The sequence below is a fragment of the Cynocephalus volans genome, chromosome 2, assembly GCF_027409185.1.
Source record: "Cynocephalus volans isolate mCynVol1 chromosome 2, mCynVol1.pri, whole genome shotgun sequence".
Lineage (NCBI taxonomy): Eukaryota > Metazoa > Chordata > Mammalia > Dermoptera > Cynocephalidae > Cynocephalus > Cynocephalus volans.
In genome coordinates, this window is record NC_084461.1 from 156,776,812 (window position 1) to 156,796,181 (window position 19,370).

At 54.5% G+C, this 19,370-nt stretch overlaps 1 protein-coding gene across 5 annotated transcripts; it reads right to left on the bottom strand.

The window, feature by feature from the left end:
- Window positions 1-1,043: 1,043 nt before the first annotated feature.
- Window positions 1,044-17,395, bottom strand: RNF44 (ring finger protein 44). Of its 5 annotated transcripts, none has more exons than XM_063087124.1 (11): window positions 17,262-17,395; window positions 6,475-6,626; window positions 6,094-6,283; window positions 5,515-5,682; window positions 4,858-4,986; window positions 4,589-4,750; window positions 4,373-4,497; window positions 3,985-4,072; window positions 3,776-3,897; window positions 3,566-3,665; window positions 1,044-3,376 (listed from the first exon to the last, which is right to left on the bottom strand). In XM_063087124.1, exons 2-11 carry the CDS (start codon window positions 6,579-6,581, stop codon window positions 3,314-3,316), a joined length of 1,254 nt encoding a protein of 417 aa, XP_062943194.1. In that variant the 5' UTR covers window positions 6,582-6,626; window positions 17,262-17,395; the 3' UTR covers window positions 1,044-3,313. The 5 variants fall into 5 exon arrangements, with proteins under 5 accessions (XP_062943194.1, XP_062943190.1, XP_062943192.1 ...); XM_063087120.1 differs by having other exon boundaries at window positions 4,858-5,031; XM_063087122.1 differs by lacking the exon at window positions 17,262-17,395 and adding an exon at window positions 11,874-11,964 and having other exon boundaries at window positions 4,858-5,031.
- Window positions 17,396-19,370: the final 1,975 nt, after the last annotated feature.

Below are 19,370 nucleotides of genomic sequence, written 5' to 3' on the forward strand. Positions count from 1 at the left end.
TAGAGCCCTGGGAACTCTACCACTGTTCTAGTCTGCCATGTCCCAATGTGTTCAAAGGAATGCAATTTAAGTCCTACACATGGCCATACAAGCCAAATGTAGATGTTGCCCACAGTATCTACTCTTGGAGATTCACAATACACATCAGCATAGCCAAGGCTCAGAGAAACCCTAAAAAATAGACTGTTACCTTCAACGTGGTTTCTGAAACATATTTGACCAGAGAGCCCTTTTTTGTACAAACCCTGTTATTCAGGCTTGTACGAAAAAGGACTGGGTTCCCACTGGACTTTCTCTGAAACACCTGTAGGGAACCACTGAACCAATCCTGTCCCTTAATTTGCAGATGATCCAAAAACCAAAAGAGAAGTGCTCTGACCAAGGCTCTGGTTGGTGGTGCCATAGACACAGGGTCCCCAGCCACGTTGCTTTGACATGCTAACAAAGTCAGCCAGTATTCCTACAGCACCAGATACCATCGTGGAAAAGAGGAATGCAACTACATCACCAGCCTGATCCTTTTGGTGCCTCTTGCTTGGGTCTTTCATCCCTGCTGAGCCTGGATATGAGGGGTGCAAGTTCCGGCAGGGTCTGTGGGTGGTGGTAGGTAGTATAATAAGCCTGGCCAGTCATGTGGCCATCCTGTCACTTGCCAACAGAAACCTGCCTAATTTACATGTGAAGCAGATGGCCCAGAATAAGTAATCACTGAACTGAATCATAGACCCCCCCACCCCCGATCAGGGGTGCTGACTGCCCCAGGGTTCCATGGCAGGGAATGATCTTTTTTTTTTTTTTTTTTTTTAAATTTTATTTTACCAATATACAATGTAGTTGATTTTCCAAATCCTTCCTCCCTGGTTCCCTTTCCTGGGAATGATCTTTTCTGCTTCCCCCTTCCCGTCCCCTCCCCCATTCCCCCACTTCCCACCTAAACAACACAGGCAGCCAAAGACAGCTTGGGCAATACTTGGTATACATCATACATTTATTAGTGAATATCCCTCTGAAATCAGCAACAATATTAAAAAAAATAATGATTGCACTACTTGGTCAAGCAGAACTAGCAACTTTCATTTTAAAAAAAGTACAAATCTGTTAAAAATTTCAATCAGTATACACATATATATAATACAACATACTAGTTATGTTAAATGCTACAAACCAATGTGAATCCAATGGAATGGAAAAAACCACACATTTAAGCTTTAAGAACCATTTTTTTCTCTCTATATATTAGCATTTTCTCAAATACATACATGGGAAAAATGAGGTAACTGTAAAATGTGCAAGGAACAGGGCCCCCAAATTACATATATTTATATATATATGTAATTATATATATATATATATGAGATATATATATATATATATGTATGACCTTTCTAACACAGAACACAGGCGTTGGGCCCAGCCAGGGCTGGGGGAAGGTGCCCACTGTCATGCCTAGGCCAGAAGTTGGTAAATAAAAGAGTAAACAATGACAAGCCCCCACCACAGGAAATCATTGGTAACATGGCATCTATAGCAAGGTCGGCAAATCACAAACATCCTAAAGTAATCGTTTCGTATCTTTTTTTAATGATGATTTTATTTTTTAATGTTGTGTTTCCCTCTCCCCCCATAGCTGCTTATTGGAATCATTGCTACAGCCAACACAGAATCCATGAGCCTGTTTCTGCCTGCCCCAGGAACCTTAGGGTTTTGAAAACCTTTTGTTGGGGTGGGGAACGGAAGGGGGGTGGAGAGGGTGGTTCTCTGTGTAAAACACATGGGTTTCCAACACTGCTATAAATATAGAAATGTCACCTGGAGTTATATACAGTAAGACTTTGGGTTCTCCATGGGGGTGGGACCAGGCTGATGGGCCCCCTGGCAGACTTGGGGGGCAAGGAGAGGGGGAGGTGGGGAGCCAGGGCTGCTGCGGGGAGAACGAGGGTGGTTGGAGCATCCCTGAGGCAGCAGGCGCCAGGGGCTGCCTGCTAGGATGTGCCGGCCCCACACGCGGTTCGTTCAGGGCAGCAACCCCAGCTGGGGGTTGGAAAGGAAAGGAATGGGAGGGAGGGAGGGTGGGGACTCAGCCAGACCCTACAGGGGCCTCCTCCAGACCCTGGAGGGCAGGGGTCAGGCTGGGAGGCACCCCCCCGCCACCGACCCTGTCCTCCTGGGACTTCCTTGGAGGAAACTCACCAGGCAGGTGGGAGACGGGCCCTGACTGGAGAGGGAGAAATGCCCTGAAAAGCGTACGGTCCCAGTAGGCTCTAGGGACATGTGCAGTACAGTGCATGGCAGTTATCAGCTGAGCACAGACCCCCCAACCCTGCCCCATGACCGCCAGCTGCCCAGCCCAGCCCCAGCCGCACACATGCATGCAGACCAGGCGGCCCCACCGGGCAGTTCTCTGCCCCCTGGGCACTCAGTCCTGGTTGGTCCCTATAACCCCCATTAAAATAAAAGAAAAAAATTCTCTTAAATATCCACCCCCCCGAATCCTACACGTGACTTTGGGCCAAATGAATAAACAAAAACTACTGCTCCTCACATTCATGCAAAACAACAGAGAGGGGAAACTGGGCATGGGTCTGGCCCTGTCACTTGTGGAATGGTCGCCACCAGGAATACAGGGGCTCACTCTCCCCAGCACAGCTCAGGCCCCCTCAGGATACAGGTGCCCCAGCTTGAGGCCTGTCTCCCATTTGCTCAAGAGGCCTGCCTAGGATGCCCTCCAGCCTGTGGGGCTGGAATGTTGTGCCTCGAGTGAGGGTCCTCTAGGGAGCCAGACCCACCCCTCACAACAGACTAGGCAGAGCTGGCTGACTGAGGCTATGTGGGGTCAAGGCTGAAGTACTCAGCCCTGGAGCTCAGGAAATGGCTTCATGCCACCATCTGTCCACGCACCACTTGGACAGAGGACACACCATTTCAGTGCAAGAGACCAGATGACCCAGAATGGTGCCTCCCTTGCCCATGCTGGGGCCAAGGACCTCCACCAGCCACACTGGGGGAAGGGATCCCTGGCTCCCGGTGCCAGCAGGAAAACGGAGAAGGAACCAAGGGCCAACAGGCGGGAGACCGAGTTAGGGACACTCAGGGAGCTCCACGGCAGGCGGACAGGCAGGCAGATCAGGGAAGGAGTCTTTGGAGCTTGGCAAATGCAGGGGCTTATTGCAAGGGCTTCTCGCAGGGCCAACCCTGGCACCAGCTCTGGAAATGCAGGTGGGAACGACCAGGCAGGCCTGGGCTACTCCCTCCCCAGGTCCCCCCTCAAGTTTCCAGAGCTTCAAGCAGGGTTCTCCTGGGCAGCTGTGGGGCTTCACTCAGTCTCCCTGGGCACCTCCGAGGCGTCGGCCCGGCAAATGGGACATGTCCGGTTGGCCTGAGGGGAATAGCCGCACATCAGGCTTCACTCTCACCTGTGCCCCATCCCATCTGTGTCTGTTCAGCTGCTTGGCAGGGACTTGGCCCCCTGGAGCCAGAACTTCTGGTTGATGGCAAGGATGGGGAGATCTTCCAAGCCTGGCCCCCCCCCACCACATGAGGAACACCTGGGCTCGGGCTGTGTTACCTTCAACCACTTGTCAACACACTTGGTGTGGAACTCATGGTTGCAGGGGAGGACTCGGAGCAGCTGCCGCGCCTCAAAATCACTGAAGCAGACCACACACCTGAGGGGAGGCACAGAGCATCCACACCGATGGCTGCGGGAAGGCTCATCGCAGAGCATGATTCCCCTGAAGTGGGGGGGGGCACACTCACAGAGGGGCACAGAACTCACAGTGTCTGCTCTGACTGATGGCTGTCCGGGTTAAAGCGGTATGATGGGAGCTGCTCTATGTCTGCTTTGGTGAGGCCTCGGGGCTTGGCATCTCCCAGCCGCTCGGCCAGATTCAGAAGGGCCTGGATACAGGCAAGAGGGGAGGGTCAGCAGCACCCAGGCCTGGAGGTCCCCCTAACCCCACCTCCCAGCATGGGGCTCCACGGGACCTCGTAGTTCTCCATCTCTACATCATCCACATCCAGATCCAGGCTGATGGTGGGCCCCATCGCTGTTGGTGACATTGGCAGCATCGAGCTAGAGAGAGCCAGGTATGGGGGCCAGGGTCAAGGTCAGTAGGGATAGGGGGCACAGAGCCACTCCCTTGACTCCCTCCATGCAAACACAGCCCAGGACTCTGCACAGTTCACACTGGGGACCCCAGTATTTGTCCCAGGACCTTGTAGGAGGGGCAGGGAGCCCAACTGGTGTGTGTGTGTCAGGCTTGGTGGGGATGCCAGATGGTTCTGGAGGCCCTGTGGCTGTGTTTGGGTCTAACCAGTGCAGGCCCCAGGAGAACAGGCATCACAGTTCCGAGGCAGATGTGCTAGTACTTACAGGAAGTAGGGCAGGAAGCTGGGGTAATAAGGTGGTGGAGGTGGGGGTGGGGGTGGTGGGGGCAGCGGCTGTTGCAGGCGGTATCTCTGGGTGCTCAGTCTCCGCGGCATCATGTGCGAATATGGCTGTGAGAGGGGGCCAGGTGCAGGTCAGCCCAGCAGGCCGGCCTCCCGATCTCCCTAGAACCTGCGAGGGGGGTGAAGGGGCAGCACTCACCACACCGAAAGACAGCTCCTGGTGCAGCGGATCGTGGGGCAAGTAGTGCAGGGGCACTGACGTGGACAGGGTTGGGCCAGGAGCAGAGGAGGAATAGGTGAAACTACCCAAAGGGTGCTGGTCCCCCCGCAGGTCCACGTCATTGTCAAGCCGCTGTAGGGGCTGAAAGAGTAGGACTGGGTCAGCCACAGTCAGTGACAAGGGAAGTCCCCACCTCACCTCCCCCCATGCCAGTCCCCTCTAGCATCAGACCCACCCCCCTGACTCACCATACGTGGGTGCTGGGTCTGCAGCGATACAAACTGCCCAAGAGGCGCCATGTGGGTAGGCTGGGGGGGTGGAGCTGGCGGTGGGGGGTGCAGGATGTAGTGGTCACTGGAGATGAGGTGGGGGTAGGCCTGATAGGGCACAGGGAGCTGCTGCATGGTGCATGCCTGGATCAGCTGCCGAGAGAGGGGGCGGGGGGCTGGAGAACATTCTTCTGGGCTTTGGGCTGAGCCTATGCTTGTGATGAGAGCAGGGGCCATTCCATTCAGCATACACATATCCAGCAGCTCCAGGGTCTGCACAAGATACCCTCTGGAAGTCCCATCCCTGCCCTAGGCCACCCAGGCAGGACACTCTTAAGGCTCATAGCCTCAACTCCAGGGCCTAAGACAATTTATAAGGCAGGCACTGGAGTGCAGAGAGGTCCCTGGACCCTGAAGTGCTCCACCACTGTATGTGAACACACATATGCTTTTCAGGGGAGGGCTATGGCCTGGAGGCCAGGTAGGCACTCTTGACAGCCTGATGGGCACCACTAGCTCAGCACAGTTCAAGGCTGCCCTTTGCCTGCTGAGTTGTCCTGCTGTGACAGAGAGCTGCTGATCTATGCCTGGGGCTTGCAGCTGTGGGTAGGGCAGGAGGTGGAGGCACTCACTCACCGGGGGTGGGAGGCAGCAGAGGGGGTAGTGCTGCCCACTGAACATCACGGAGCATGCTGGGAGCTGCTGGGCACTGCAGCCAGGGATGTGTTGGCCTGTAGGCAAGGGGAAGCCTTGGGTCGTCACTGTGGTGACTGTGTAGGACAGAGGGACAGGTCCCTGGTGCACCTGTGGGTAGAGAGAGCCAGGCAACTGTAGGGAAGAAGCTTGGCCATGTGGGCTACCCTCAGGAGAAAAAGTCCTGTCAGGCCCAACTCCCTGCCCTTCTCCAGTTGCGGGGCCTACCTAGGTATAGACCAGACTGTCCCCCTGTGCCAGGCCCCCCAGGGCAGAGAGAGAACATTCTGGGAAGCTGGGAGGGGCTTCCAGTTCTGCCAGTCATCCACTGTGTGGCCCCAGGGATGGCCTTCCCCTTCTCTGGGCCTCAGTTTACCTACTTGTTAAACAGGGCTAATAATGCCTCCCTTGAACATGCAATGAGTTACACAAGGTGAAATCAGGGTTTTGCTGCCTTAGCTTCTGAGATTGGCTTGCCAGAGGTAGGTGGGCAGCAAGGATGGGGGGAGGTGTTCTGCATACCTGTTCATGGAGATCAACCATGAACGGGCTCTGCTGAGTAGCTGGGTGCAGCATTCGGGGGCTCCCGCCGGCAGGAGCCGAGGCTCGGTGCTCCTCTACAGGGAGGTGTGGTGGTCGGGGCGGCGGCTGCTGGGAGGGTAAGCGCTCATCCTGGGCAGGTGCGCTGGCCAGGAGGCCCTCGTGGCTGGGGCTGCACCATAGAGAGGAGGCCCCGGTAGAACTGAGGAGGGGCCACTCATCATAGAGCAGGAAGAGAAGCCAGGGTCACTACCCCCGCTACGGAGGGAAGATAGCTCAGGGCCCTGTGCCCAGCCCCTCCCACCCCCTGTGCCCCAGCCAAGCTGGCAGTCCAAGCACCAGGACTGAAAGGCTCCTTCCTACCTTCCCCAGAGCTGACCCGGAGTGCTACTGGGTCCGGCAGAGAATCGCCGCTGGCCCACTGGGACAGAGCGTGGCCACCTAGTCGCTGCCAGAGCCCATGGTTGCATCAGGGGGGCAAGGGGGTGGAGCAGCTGGGCCGGGGCCTCACAACCCTAGGAGGAAAGCAGACAAAGAGACTGAGGCAGAGAGAAGTCCAGTCACTTGCTCCATTAGGGGTTGGGGAGAAAGAATCAAACCCCTGCAGTGTGATTCCAGGGGCCACACTGATGTTTGCCATGCCCCTGGGGTCCAACGCTCACAAACCAGGGACAAGCTCAGCCTGCAGGGAGACCACAACTCAGCTTTCTGCTCTGTGAAATGGGATCAAGTTCCCTCACAATTGTGGCGAGTTCGGAGAGCTGGCCAGCAGCTTCTGGGCCAGTTCTGGTAAGACTCCTGCTTGTGGTGGGGGGGTACAGAGAGTATCCAGGGAACCCTGTCCTGGTACGGTGGTTGGGGCAAGGACCTTCCTCTGCCTTATGCTGGGGCTACGATTTGGCCTCCAAGCAGCTGGGGGTTCCTGGGAGGACTACTTCAATTTCCTCCCTTCTATCTGGTTGACTCCAGAGGGATTCCAAACAGGTCTGGGACCCAGTTCTCTCCCCACTGTTGCCAGGCAAGAGGTTCTGACCTGGTTCCTGCTCTCGGGGGCTTCTAGTCCAAGTCAAAACAGTATTTTTTCTTTCCTTAACCCATTTCCAAAGTGCCTACCCAAGTGTGACTTCATCTGTTCTGCAAGGAAGTTACTTTTAGCCCATTTTACAGAGGAGAAAACTGAGGCGCAGCAAGAGGAAGAGACTTGCCGAGGGCCCCACAGTAAGTGTGAAAGCTGGAAGGTGGGCAGACTACAAGCCTCTCCCTGCATCTTGCTGCCAATGAGGAGGAAGACCAGCCCAAGGCTTCACAGGAGGTGATAAAGGAAGCCGCCCTTCCTCTAGGGGCCCCAACATAGCCCCCGAAGAGGGACATGAGGCCTGCTAGGAAAAAAAAAAAAGGAGAAGCAAGAACCTAAGAGGAAGTTGAATACAAATGGGTTTGGGCAGAGTCTCCTCCCTCAGGTCAGAGCTGGGGGTCCAGTTGTGGGAAGTTGGGGCACCTGGCTCAACCCTAGGCTTCCATTCACTAACTCCAGAGTCTGGGATGAGGCCCTGGCAGGGAAAGCTCTGTAACCTATCAGGCCCTGCCAAGTTGAAGGGTACATCAAACAGGACCAACCCTTTGCTGGTCCTGCCATGGGGAGGCTCCCTCCACCCTTTCCCCATCTAACCAAAACTCCTATGCATCCTTGATACCCAGCTTTAAATGTTGCCTCCCTGCTGACACAGCCAGGGAGCCACTGGAACTGTCAGCTCAAGTCCTTGTTCCTTCCTGCCAGCAGTGGCAAGAACCATTTCCTCTGTGCCAGGCTTTTCAAGCTTGGGCCCTAATTCCCAAAACACATACGCCTGCATGGGAGTATCTTCTCCACTTTAAATTGCACCAAAGAGAGCCCATCACACAGGTTCAAGGCCACACAGACTGGCAGCGATGCCGTTAGTGCCAATGATTAAAAACTGCAAGATTACAAAAAAACCTGGCCTCTCACAGGAGGGGGAATAAAGTGGAAAATCTGGTCTCACTGGGCCTCATTTCTGTTGCCCCTCTCATTCAGAGCATGAGCTTTCTCTCCAGGTCCATCCTCTGCCTGCCCACCCTAGGTGACTGGGTTGTGATCCTGCCATGCGCCAAGTGCACATCTTTACACATGTGTGTAAACACACAGTCTCTGCAATTTCTGCTGACAATCCAGCCAAGCAAATAAGAGACAAGACAGACTCAGAGGAAATCCCCCCAAAATGACAGACTCCAGGCCTACCTCAGACCTTCTGGATCAGAACCTGTAGGGTTGGGGAATAAGGGCACCTAGACTTTTATCAAATTCCCCAAAAGTTTCTAAATTCTTTGTTTTTGACGGCTGGCTGGTACAGATCCAACCCTGGATCTTGGTGCTATCCAGCACTGCACTCTAACCAACTGAGCTAACGGGCCAGTCCTCCCCAGCAGCTTTTACGGTACAGCCAGGTTTGGGAACCTCTCCCAGCTGACTTCAGAGATCCCAGGAACCCACGGTTCTGCCAATGAAGAACAGGAATATTAAGAAAACTAAGGTTCAGAGATGTGAGGTCCAAGGCCAGCCAGCTGGAGATTGAGTGCACTGGACATGACCCAGGCAGCCTGACCATAGAGCACCCATGATTAACCACCCAGCCAGTAGCCTCAACTGCTCCTGTTGTGCCAGGCTGTCTTGCTGATTGGCTGGGCAGTGCCAAGGCTCAGGGAACTGATCCCAGTGGCCCAGGCCTGTGGGCAGCCACCTACAAAGGTACCCATTCCTCAGGGAAAGGAAGATGGTCAAGGAGCTGAGAAACCAAAGCAGCAGACAGAAGGGCCTCCAGCATGGGTGATGGTACCAAAGGTGACAGCATCAACCCTCACAGTCCCTCACAGTCCACACGATATCCCCGACTGGCCAGTCTTGGCTGAAGATCTTGAGCACACGGCTTCCCCTCTCACTCTCAGCTTCCTCATCTGTAAAAAGGGAACAGCCCAACAACTTCTTTGCAGTGCATCATCAAGGACTGCTCCAAGGCAAAAGCAAACACAATTTGTAGAGTCTGAACTCAGCTTGAGTGTGAACAATCATTACTAGAAAATATGATATGCTGGGGCCGGCCCGTGGCTCACTTGGGAGAGTGGGGTGCTGATAACACCAAGGCCACAGGTTTAGATCCCTATATAGGGATGGCCGGTTAACCAAGTCAAGGGTTAAGATCTCCTTACTGATCATCTTTTTAAAAAGAAAAAGAAAATACGATATGCTGACCTCTATTCCCAGCCCACAAGCAGGAATAGGGTGCCACTTCAAGCTCCGCAGGAGGCAGCACAGAAATATGCTGCCCTAGGAGAAAACCCCAGTTGGCAGGGGAGGGGCTCCTGGTTCTTGTTTGTCTTTTGTTTTTTAGTTTTTGGTGGCTGGCCGGTATGGGGATGCTAACGCTTGACCTTGTTGTTATAACACCATGCTCTAACCAATCCCGGTTCTTTAAGTCCTGCCAGAAACAGAGGTAGCATAGAGGGGACACACCAACTTCACAGGTGAGAAAACTGAGGCCCAGAGAAAGGAAGTAACTTGCTCTAGGCCACAAAGCCAGACAGAAACTGAACCAGTCCAGACTTTCCCAACCCCTAACACTCTCATAGGCATCAGTAGACCAGGGAAAAGAACCACCTAATCCCAACTCTCTATTCCAAGACATAACAAAGGTAGGGAGAGCATTCTCTTTCAGGCTCATGTGATTAGCTCTGTACAGAGAAAAGCAAGGCCCAGAGCTGGAGCTAGCAACTTGCTCAAGGTCAAACAGCAAGGGTGGCCAGGTGGCCACCCCCTCATTGCTCTGCCTTTCCACATCTCTTTTGTGCTTTGCTTTCAATGAAGGCCGTGTGAATGGGTCTTGAGAGTACCATCGTTAAACCCAATTTTGCCTGGAGGTAGGCACCAACCTACCCCCCCAACCCTCAGGGAGGTCCAGTGTCCCAAGCAGCTCCCCTTACCCTGGTCTAGGGAGCCCCTGCCATGTCATTTGGTCCTGGGGTCTGTTAGCGAGAAGAGGTACTCACTTTTGCAGATAAGCAAAGTCAGAACCTGAGAGCATAAGCAGACCCAGGCAGGAAGAGAAACTCCCCCTCCCTACTCCTCCCACCCCACCTCACCCCAATGAGGCAGGCTCGGTCCAGCCCAAGCAGAACTCGGCAAAGTGTGGTTCCTTGGGACGGACCACCAGATTTGGAACGAGGAGTCCTGAGCCAGCCCAGACTCCGTGTGACCTTGGTCAAAGAAATCTCTTCGCTTCCGTGAGCCTCGACGGCCACAACTGTAAAATGGGGGTGTTAATCTCTTCTACCCAGAGCGCCCAAATAAAACCAGAAAAGACAAGCAGCAAGAAACCTGGGGGTCACATTAGTGGAGGGGGAAACCAGTGTCCCTGAAGGGCAGGCTCCTCACCAACACCGCCGGGCAGGTTGTGGAGCTCCAAGAAGCTTCCCCAGCCACCCCTCCCCAGGGATGGGGATGGGCCGAGACGTGGACACCTGTTCGGAGAGGGATCCCTCCCGTGCCCCTCCCACTCATTTGTACGGCGCTCGGAGGGACACTGGGAGCGGGAGGCCAGACTGCAGCGCCGGGGCCGGAGCGCTGTGACTTTAAGAGCCGAGGATCCCGGACCATGTGCTCGGCGTGAGACAAAAGCAACAACAAAGGAAGTGGCGGCCGCAGAGGGAGGGGGCGGCTCCTTCCTCTCCAACCGCAGCGCTCAGCCTCCCGAGAGGGGAGACCCGGCCCGGCCTTGAGGGGCGCTGCGGGGGGAGGCGAATTCCCTGATTCCAGAGGTCTCGCCGCCCCCAGGCCGGACCGCCCGTGATTAACCCCTGCGGAGCCAGCTAAATCACAGCCCCCATTCCCAGGGGAGGGGAACAGGAGTTTCTGGGGTGCGAGAATAAGGAGTTGGGGACCCTGGCCCCGACTCACCTTCGGCCTCCCGGCCACAAGTTGACTCCTTTGTTCCCGATCTAGGACGGCCAAGCTGAGCAGGGGGGCGGGGGGGGCGCTGCCTGGACCCTTTAAGAGCCCCGCCCTTCCGAACAATGTGCTCCCCTCCCCACCCCCCGGTCCGGGGGCAGCCCGGCTCCTTCCGGGGCCCTCTCTCTTTGTTGTCCGCCCGACGGCGTCTGCTTCGCGAGGCCCACGCGCGGCCAGTCTCGCTCGGCCCAGCCCCTCGGGAAAAGGAAGGCGGCGCAGGACGCTGCTCGGTTTGCGCGGCTGCAGGAGGCTGGCCCTTTAAGAACTGTCCACGGCGGCAGCGGAATGTAACAAACCCCACATTTGATTCACAACATTCGAAGCGGCGGGGTCGCGCGCCAGGCGGGAGGGGGGCTCGCGGGGGCGCGCCGGGAGGCTGTGGCAAACAGTAGCAGGAGGCAAGCCCAAGGCGGCCCCGCCCCGCGCCAAGAGCTCCGCCCCGCGGGGGCCCCGAGAGCCAATGAGCCGCCACGGCCATGCACGTGATTACTGGGCCGCCATCTTGAGAGACTTTTTTTTTTTAAACCTTCTCCCGGCCCCTACCTTTACACTTAAAGTGCCGCAGTCTAGTCAAAGACAAGGGGCGGGGACACATGGACTGACCTAAAGATGGGGAGACCCCGGGGTAGGCAAGACCGATCGGCTGCAACTCGAAATTGCTATGCAAATTTGAGAACTAGTAGCGCCTCTGAGGTTCAGTTTCCCTGCAGAAGATATGGGTCCTGCCGGTAGAGCCGGGACTTACTGTGTCATGGTCTCCCCCAGGGACGGGGCACCTCCAGGTACACTGAAGTGCAATGAGGCTGACCTCCGACAGGACAGGGCGGCCTCTTAAGCCTGCCCGAATGGTTAGGATGGCCCTAACAGCTCTGGGCAGGCAACATTCCCGGAGATGACGTCACCGCCAAGAGCTGCAGCACCCCGATGACATCACGGCCCGGCCGCCCCACATCTCCTTGTTTATAGTACGCGGTGTCTTTAAAAAGCTGGGACGGCCTGGATTGCCCAACACACCAATGGCGGGTGGGCCATGCAAATGAGCTAACGTCTGCCGGGCAGAGGGATTGGTCCTGTTCGCGCTGACGACACAGACACATTTAACCGCCCCGCCCCCAGGGTGGCCGCGGAAAAGGGCGAGGAACCTGCGGTCGCGGGGCGACCTAGTTGCTCAAGAGAGAGTTTTGTGTCCCCACGAAGAGCTCCCTACGCAGGGGAACTGGGCAACTAAGCCCAATGAAGCCTCTATACTTTAGTTTTCTACTTCTCCCAGCAGCTACGAGACGGAGGTATTACTACAGCTAATCCATTTTACAGATGTGGAAAGTGAGGATCAAGGGGGCCTTCACTCACCCCCACTCACATAAGCCTGGAAATGTGGCGACAGAGGACTATGAACCCGAGCCAAAGCCGAGCCTCATTCTCCTTTGCCTCGATGCCTCCCCGGGCAGATATTATACAGGGTAGGGTATTACCTCCACATAGATTATATAAGCAAAAAGTTATCAATACCCTAGATATCCAAGAGCTGGGGACAGGCCTAATAAAGAATGGTGGGTGCGTCCAAATAATTAGTAACTAGACTCCTAGCTGCTACCACAAAGAGGCAGCTAACGTTACGCTGACACTGACGTGGGGCTACCTCGAAGGCAGCCCAAAACAAACAAGGCACCAGTGCAAAATGTAAACAAATGTTAAACGTGTGGTGGGCTACTGAGGGGAAGGGGGCTCATTTTCTATGCTTTGATATATTTCATAATCCCAAATTTAAAAGTAAGAATTGAAACCAAGATGCTGAACGGGGTGTACCACTATGTATCAATTTTTTAAATTGGATATATACCACAACTGCATAGAATGTTTCTGGAAGGATATTCAGGAAACTGATTAACAACTGTCCTCAGGGAAAACTGGAAGGGAGAACTCGGTTAGGATGATAGACTTTTTATTGTATATGATATTGTACATTTGCTCTTTTTATTTTGACAGCTGGCCAATACAGGATCTGAATCCTTGACCTTGGTGCCTTGGTGTTATGAGCACTGTGCTCTAACCAAGTGAGCTAACCAGCCAACCCCTGCTTCTTTTTAAAAACCCTAAACAGTATGACCTACTGAAAAATTTAAAGAAAATTACTGTGTGGGGGGAGAAGTGGTGGACTAACTGGTACAAAACTATGCTATTACCCTAAGTGAATCAGCATGCATTGAAACAACACACTGTACCCCACAAAAAATGTACAAGTAAATGTTAAAACAACAACAACAACAACAAAAAAAAAGAAAATTACTATAAAAGAGTACATTTTAAGCCTTTTAACCAAAAAAGCCTTCTGTTCCCTTAGAGTCAGAAATCCCCCTTTAGGAAAAGTATCCAATGGAAACGATCTAGAAGGAAGTTTGGGGAACAGACATGCTGATCACAATGTTGTTTAGACTAGCAACTATCAGTATTACTGTGGATGTGCAGCCAGCAACACAATGACTGAAGACATTACCTAACAGGCTGTTTGCAGATATCTAAGAAACATGAGATCAAGTTCATAATGTAGTGCTACAGATGTCACCACCCGAACTTTTCAGGCTCACCTCTATCCACCGCCTCTCCCACAACCATGGTGGTGTGCCCTCTGGCCTTCCCTACCTGCCACCTTCCTGCCTTTGTTCAGGTTGGGCTGCCTACCTGGGATGTCCTCTCTCTTCCTTTCTACTAATTAATTCCCCTTTTCTGCCTTTTGAGGCTCTGCTCCCATCTCACTTCTTACAGGAAGATGTTTGTGATGTCTCCAGCTTGAACTGAACTCCCCACCCCTGAATGCAGGGTAGGCTAGATGCACCTCAACCTTGACCTCATGCCATTGATTTGCACATGGCCCTGTCACAATCGCTGCATATCTCACTCAATAATCCTCCTCCTTACTGAGGGGATTCAGCATTTTTAAGTGCACTGATAGCCAGCCATCACTTGAAGTTAGACATCATAAGGGTAACCCAGCCTCATTTTACTGATAAGGATCCTCAGTAAAGGATCCTCGTGGAGCTATTTGTCCAAGGCCACACACACAGTGAGAATACCTTAACCACATCCCAGAAAGTGACCCTCCAGCCACAAGCCAATTATTTTTCAGCCACCAAGACTCTGTGCCATTCTCTCTGCCTAATATGTCCTCAACACCCCCTACTCACCTCTGGTAAAATCCTTAGCTCAAAGACCACCCTTCTGAACCTTCCCTAACCTGTGGGCCTACTCCAGCTTCCTCAATACAGTAGAATTTTCATGTTGCATCACAACAGCTGACAGCTACCTCCATGTGACTGCTGCCCCCTGCTCTCAGCAGGGCCCACAATACCCATTCCAAGGCCTGGCTCATACTGGATGGTGGATGCCCAAGGAAGGGGCTATGGGTTTGCCCCTGATCCTACAAGGACCAGGAAATCCTTGCTCTGTTTTCTCTCAGGCATGACCCTTACTTCCCTTAGCCTGGGCCTGGCCCCAAGGAAGCCCTCAGTAAATCCCCACAGTGCCTCAGGGTTCCCCACAGGGCTGGAGGCCAATAACACATCTCCCCCTAACTTGAAAAACCTTCCTGGCACATACAGAAACATTCTGGAGCAAGTGGGAAGGGGCGCACAATTTTACCAGATTTCACAGTTTTTCAAGGCAAGCCAGAAATCTGCGCTTTTCTTCCAAAACCCCCTAGGTTCACCAATGAGTCTTATGCTTTGTAACCCCAAAGTGTGGATGTGGCCTGCACACCTACTGTGTGCCTCATTCTCATCACATCCCAACCCCTTTGAAGACAGGTACTGTTTACTTTTCATCTTACATAGAGGAGAGTGGTTCACAGTCAGGAAGTGACTGCCCTTGCCACAGAACCCAGAAGTGTGGCCCTATGGGCTTCAGAAACCACAGGTAGGGATGACCCACCTGTGCCCTGGCATCTGCTGTGAGGGTCTGTGGAGAAATGCGGTCCTAGGGTCTCCTGCAAAGTTTGGGCAAGTCCCATCCTAATCATCTCACAATGACCTAAGAGTTAGGTACCAGTGTTTGCCCCATTTTGCAAATGAGGAAACTGAGGTGCGAGGTAATATGACTCATCCAGTGTCACACAGCCATCAAGGGGCAATCCTGGGATCACATTCTAATTTCACATTGTTTGGTTCATGCAATGCAAATACCAACACAGGATCCCCAATGATTGCTCAATAATCAAAGACACAGATGTCCACAAGAGAGACCACAGAAGCTCAGCACTAGTGGATGGCTCCAGATGACAAAATAGATGACAGCTGGAAAGAGATTCAAATCCTGATCCTTCCAAGTGCAAAGCAGTAGATGCTACATTCCCGCTTCCTCCCCCAGGCCTCCTCCGCAGATGGGAGGGACTTGGACAGGCTGAGGCAGGAAGGGGAGGGCGTGGTCTTCATTTCCTGCTGAGGCCTGCCCAGCCAGGGTTCCCCCCTACTCAAGAGCCTGGACGGCTGGCTGCCTCCCTTCCTTAGGGTCAGAAAGTACTACACTCCTTTCCAACATGGCCCCTCAAACCCTCCTCCAAAGAGGCAGGGTTTGAGGAGAGATGAAAGTAACCCTCCCAGGATGGAGCTGGTGGAACACTGAGGTGCCACCCAGAGACACAGCATAGCCTGGTGGAGCCAGTCCAGGACTTAGACCTCCAGACACCACAGAGCATCAGACCCAGGCCCAGAGCTTCACACACCAGGGTAGGGGGTTGACAGGCCCCCTGCTAAGTCCTCTCCCCTCAGCGCAGCCGTAACACACTTGAGCCCCAAGCTGTGACTCTCCCCTAAAAAGAAGTGACCGTGTTTATGCAGATGGGGGGGGCTGGGTGTCTGTGGGGATGTTCCTGGTCTGGGGCTTAGGTCTGCAGCACTCTGGTTCCAGCTTTGAGCCCTTGGGTAAGTTGATTTCTCTCCAACTCAGAATTGGATGCAAAATCGGGACAAGGATAATAAACTCGGGGCAAGGATAGTAATACTGGTGACAGATGACATTTACTGGGCACTTACTATGTCTCCAGCAGTGATGTTCATCTCCTACAGGCTATGAGGGGGCAGGACTACATTGATGGTCAAATACAGTCTCTGAAGCCGGCCTGCCCTGCCTCTCATAAGCTCTGTGAGCTTGAGGAAGTCACTAACCTCTGGGAGGCTGGCTGTGCAGGTGTAAAATGGGGATGAGAGTACCACCTCAGTGAGTCAATAGTGGTTCTCTCTGTGTGTGCATCTCCGGTGGTACCTGCCCGGCTTTCTGGGTCTGGTCTGCATTTGGATGTGTGAGCTTTGTGACTGTGGTGTGTGTTGGAGGGCTCCCCTTTTGACTCATCACCCCTCCACAGCTCTCACCACTGGAACCACCAGGGTCTGCAAAGGGAGCAGGAGCCATCACCACACTGTCCAGAGAAGAAAACTGGGGGCTGTAGGAGTGCGGTGCCTGGCAGACCCAGGGAGATGAATCCAACCGAATTCCCCATTTTCGCTCCATCTTAGGTCTCCCCTCTTGTCCTCCCCCTCTCCGGCCCCAGGCACCAGCCCAACTTGAGTTTAGTGGCTCACAGCAAGGGAAGTTGTGTGACCCTGGGCAAGACACAGACCCCCTGTGGACCCCTTGACGTTCCGACATCCTGAATGCAGTAACGACTAGGCTAGGGTGCAGTAGTCTGTTCCCTGGATCCGCAGCCGTTCCAGGACACGGTCCGGGCCGCTCTGGTTCCCCAGCGGCTAGCACAGTGGGTGTCGGTAAAATGTTTAGGCCAATCATGACGAGGCCAAAGGACTGCACAGTCTCCCCAGCTCTCAGTCGCGGACGCCTGGGTCCCAGCTGAAGCCCTGAACTGACGGGGGTTGCTATCGGGGCGTGCGCAGGCCGCGGGGCACGCTGGGACTTGTAGTCCCCCGGGGCTCCCCCGAACTCGGGCACTTGGACCTAGCGGGCGGGCAGAAGAGCGGCGCGGCTCTGGCTTCCAGAGCCGGGACAGCGAGCTCTGACCGCGGGCGCAGGCAGAGGCCGCGCTGCACGGCCCTGCGCTACTGTGCCAGCTCGCGGTTGCCCCCTATCGCTGCGTCCTTGATGGTCTAGCACCTGGGGCGCTCGGCGCAGGGTCCGAGCCGGGGGTTACCTGGGGCCGCGGCGGGGCTCCACCCCCACCCGGCGGCCGGCGCGTCGCTCCCGCTTCAGCCCGGGGGACCGGTCCTGCTGCGACCCGCGCGCCGCCTGCCGCAGTCCCCCCTCTGGCCCCACGCAGTGGAGCCGTCCGCGGACCTCACCACCTGGGCGCGTGCGCGGGGCCCACGCCGGCTGCGCAGCTTCAGGTCTCCCACCCCAGCTCCCGCGCGAATGGAACTGCCTGGACTGCATTACGAGCGCGCGGGAGCAGGACTGGCAGGCGGGAGAGGGTGGAGCGTCTTTCGGCCACGCTCACCCGGCGTCAGGTTGCAAAGGGCGTGCAAGGGCAGAGCGCCCAGGGCCCGGCATCCCCGCTGCCCACTTACTGCCTCCATGACCTTGGATGAGTGACTGCTTCCTCGTATGTGAAATAAGGAAAATAGTACGATTCCGTGGCCGTTCTAAGAATCTTCCTTTCCCGGAGAGTTTGTCCTCGTCCCCTAGCCTCAACATGGAGAGGGGAATGAGGGTAGATATACCAAGAACAAGCCCTGGGGTCAGCAGGTCTTGGTTTTCCCCTTTGGGCCATTATCTGAGCCTCAATCTTCTCGTCTGCGAAATGGGAGCGATGATACTTTCTTCAGAAGGAGGTCGGGAGACTACAGTGACAAGAAGACAAGGTGGCCGGCCGAGACATCGGGAGGGATTATTAGCTCCCCTTCCCCACATCCTCCGTATGCCCATCGCTAGAGCCAACCTGGACCAGAGCATAGCCTGCACCAGAGGGGAGCCCCGCCGCCCTTTATCCCGGGCTTATTGGGCTAGCGAGGACTACAACTGCCAGCGTGCTGCGCTCCGGCGGGTCATGCCGGTAGTTGTAGTCCTTGCAGGCCACGCCTCCCAGAGGCTGACCCACCAGGACCCCTTTTCTCAGCCTGGGACTTGGCTCTTCGGCGGAGTGTTAATTAGACAGGAGAGCGGCTGGCTCAAGGCAGACTTAGTTTTTAAAGCTTCCTTTTTTATTGGCAGACCAACCACTTTTAAGGGGCGCTTGAGAAGGAATGAGTGCCCTGGAAGGGGGTTCAGGGGTCTCTGGGGCGCGGGTCTGTGGGGAGGAGTTGGTCTCATGGGTCTCTAAGTTCTTCCTGAGGTGAAGGTTATGAATCTCTAACGCCAAGGGTTGTTCCTGGGCTTGTCCCTTGACTAAAACAGCAATTAAGGGACTTTGTACCCTGCAAAGCTCGACACTGAGGGGATGACTGAGAAGTTGAGGAGGGATGAAAGCGTTCACACCGAAGAGCCACCTTCAGCACAGACTCTCCCGGCCACCTATGAGAGTGGAGGGCGGAGTGTTAGGGGCTGTCTCCGTGTTGCAGATTAAGAAATGGCCACTCAGAGACAAGGAGTGACTTGCGCAATGTCATACAGCCAGTCAGGGGCATTCTAGCACTTGATTTCAACTTGATTAATTTCTTAGTACATACTGGGTGCACAAAGCAAAGACAGGAAATGAGATTTTCTGATCGAGTTTTTTAAAAAGCACATACTTAAGATAGTGGCTATAAAGGAACCCTGATAGGTATCTAAATTTTTACCTCATGCGCACATCCCTCTGTTTCTTGCCCTGTGCTTTCTTGTATTACATGATCAATCCTTATAACGAACCTATGAATTGGAATCTGCCCTTATGCCCATTTCATAGATGAGGACATTGAGGCTCAGGGAGATGAAGTAACTTGCCCAAGGTCACCTGCTGGTAAGAGGCTAGGAAGAGATTAGGACCCAGGTCATCTGAGTCTATATCCTAGGTTCTTAACCCCACTTTCTGGTGGCTGCCCGATGTTCCCTGAAGCTGATGTTGGACCTTGATTTGTTACTCAGACCTGGATCATCACATCCCAGAGCCCAGTGAGCTTCCCAGAAAGCCTCGTGGCAGGTTGAGATGGGCAGGATGCCACCTGGTCACATCTGGCTCATCCAGATGCTGTCCAAAGGTCTGGGCAGGCCAAGTCACACCTGACAACTGGAGCAGAGACTCAGAGCTGTTGGCCCCAGCCATAAGAGCAAGGAGGAAAGGCAGGGGCTTGGGTCTGGAGTCTGGCTTGTCTGGGTCTAGGCAGAG

What these genes read in the sequence shown, in the direction of transcription:
- RNF44 (XM_063087120.1), bottom strand. Translation starts at nt 6,581, where the DNA reads ATGCAACCATGGGCTCTGGCAGCGACTAGGTGGCCACGCTCTGTCCCA. An exon ending in TGGTTGATCTCCATGAACAG is followed by an intron (nt 5,683 to 6,093) that starts GTATGCAGAACA and finishes CTCTACCCACAG; the next exon opens with GTGCACCAGGGACCTGTCCC. An exon ending in AGGAGCTGTCTTTCGGTGTG is followed by an intron (nt 4,498 to 4,588) that starts GTGAGTGCTGCC and finishes CCCCTCTCACAG; the next exon opens with CCATATTCGCACATGATGCC.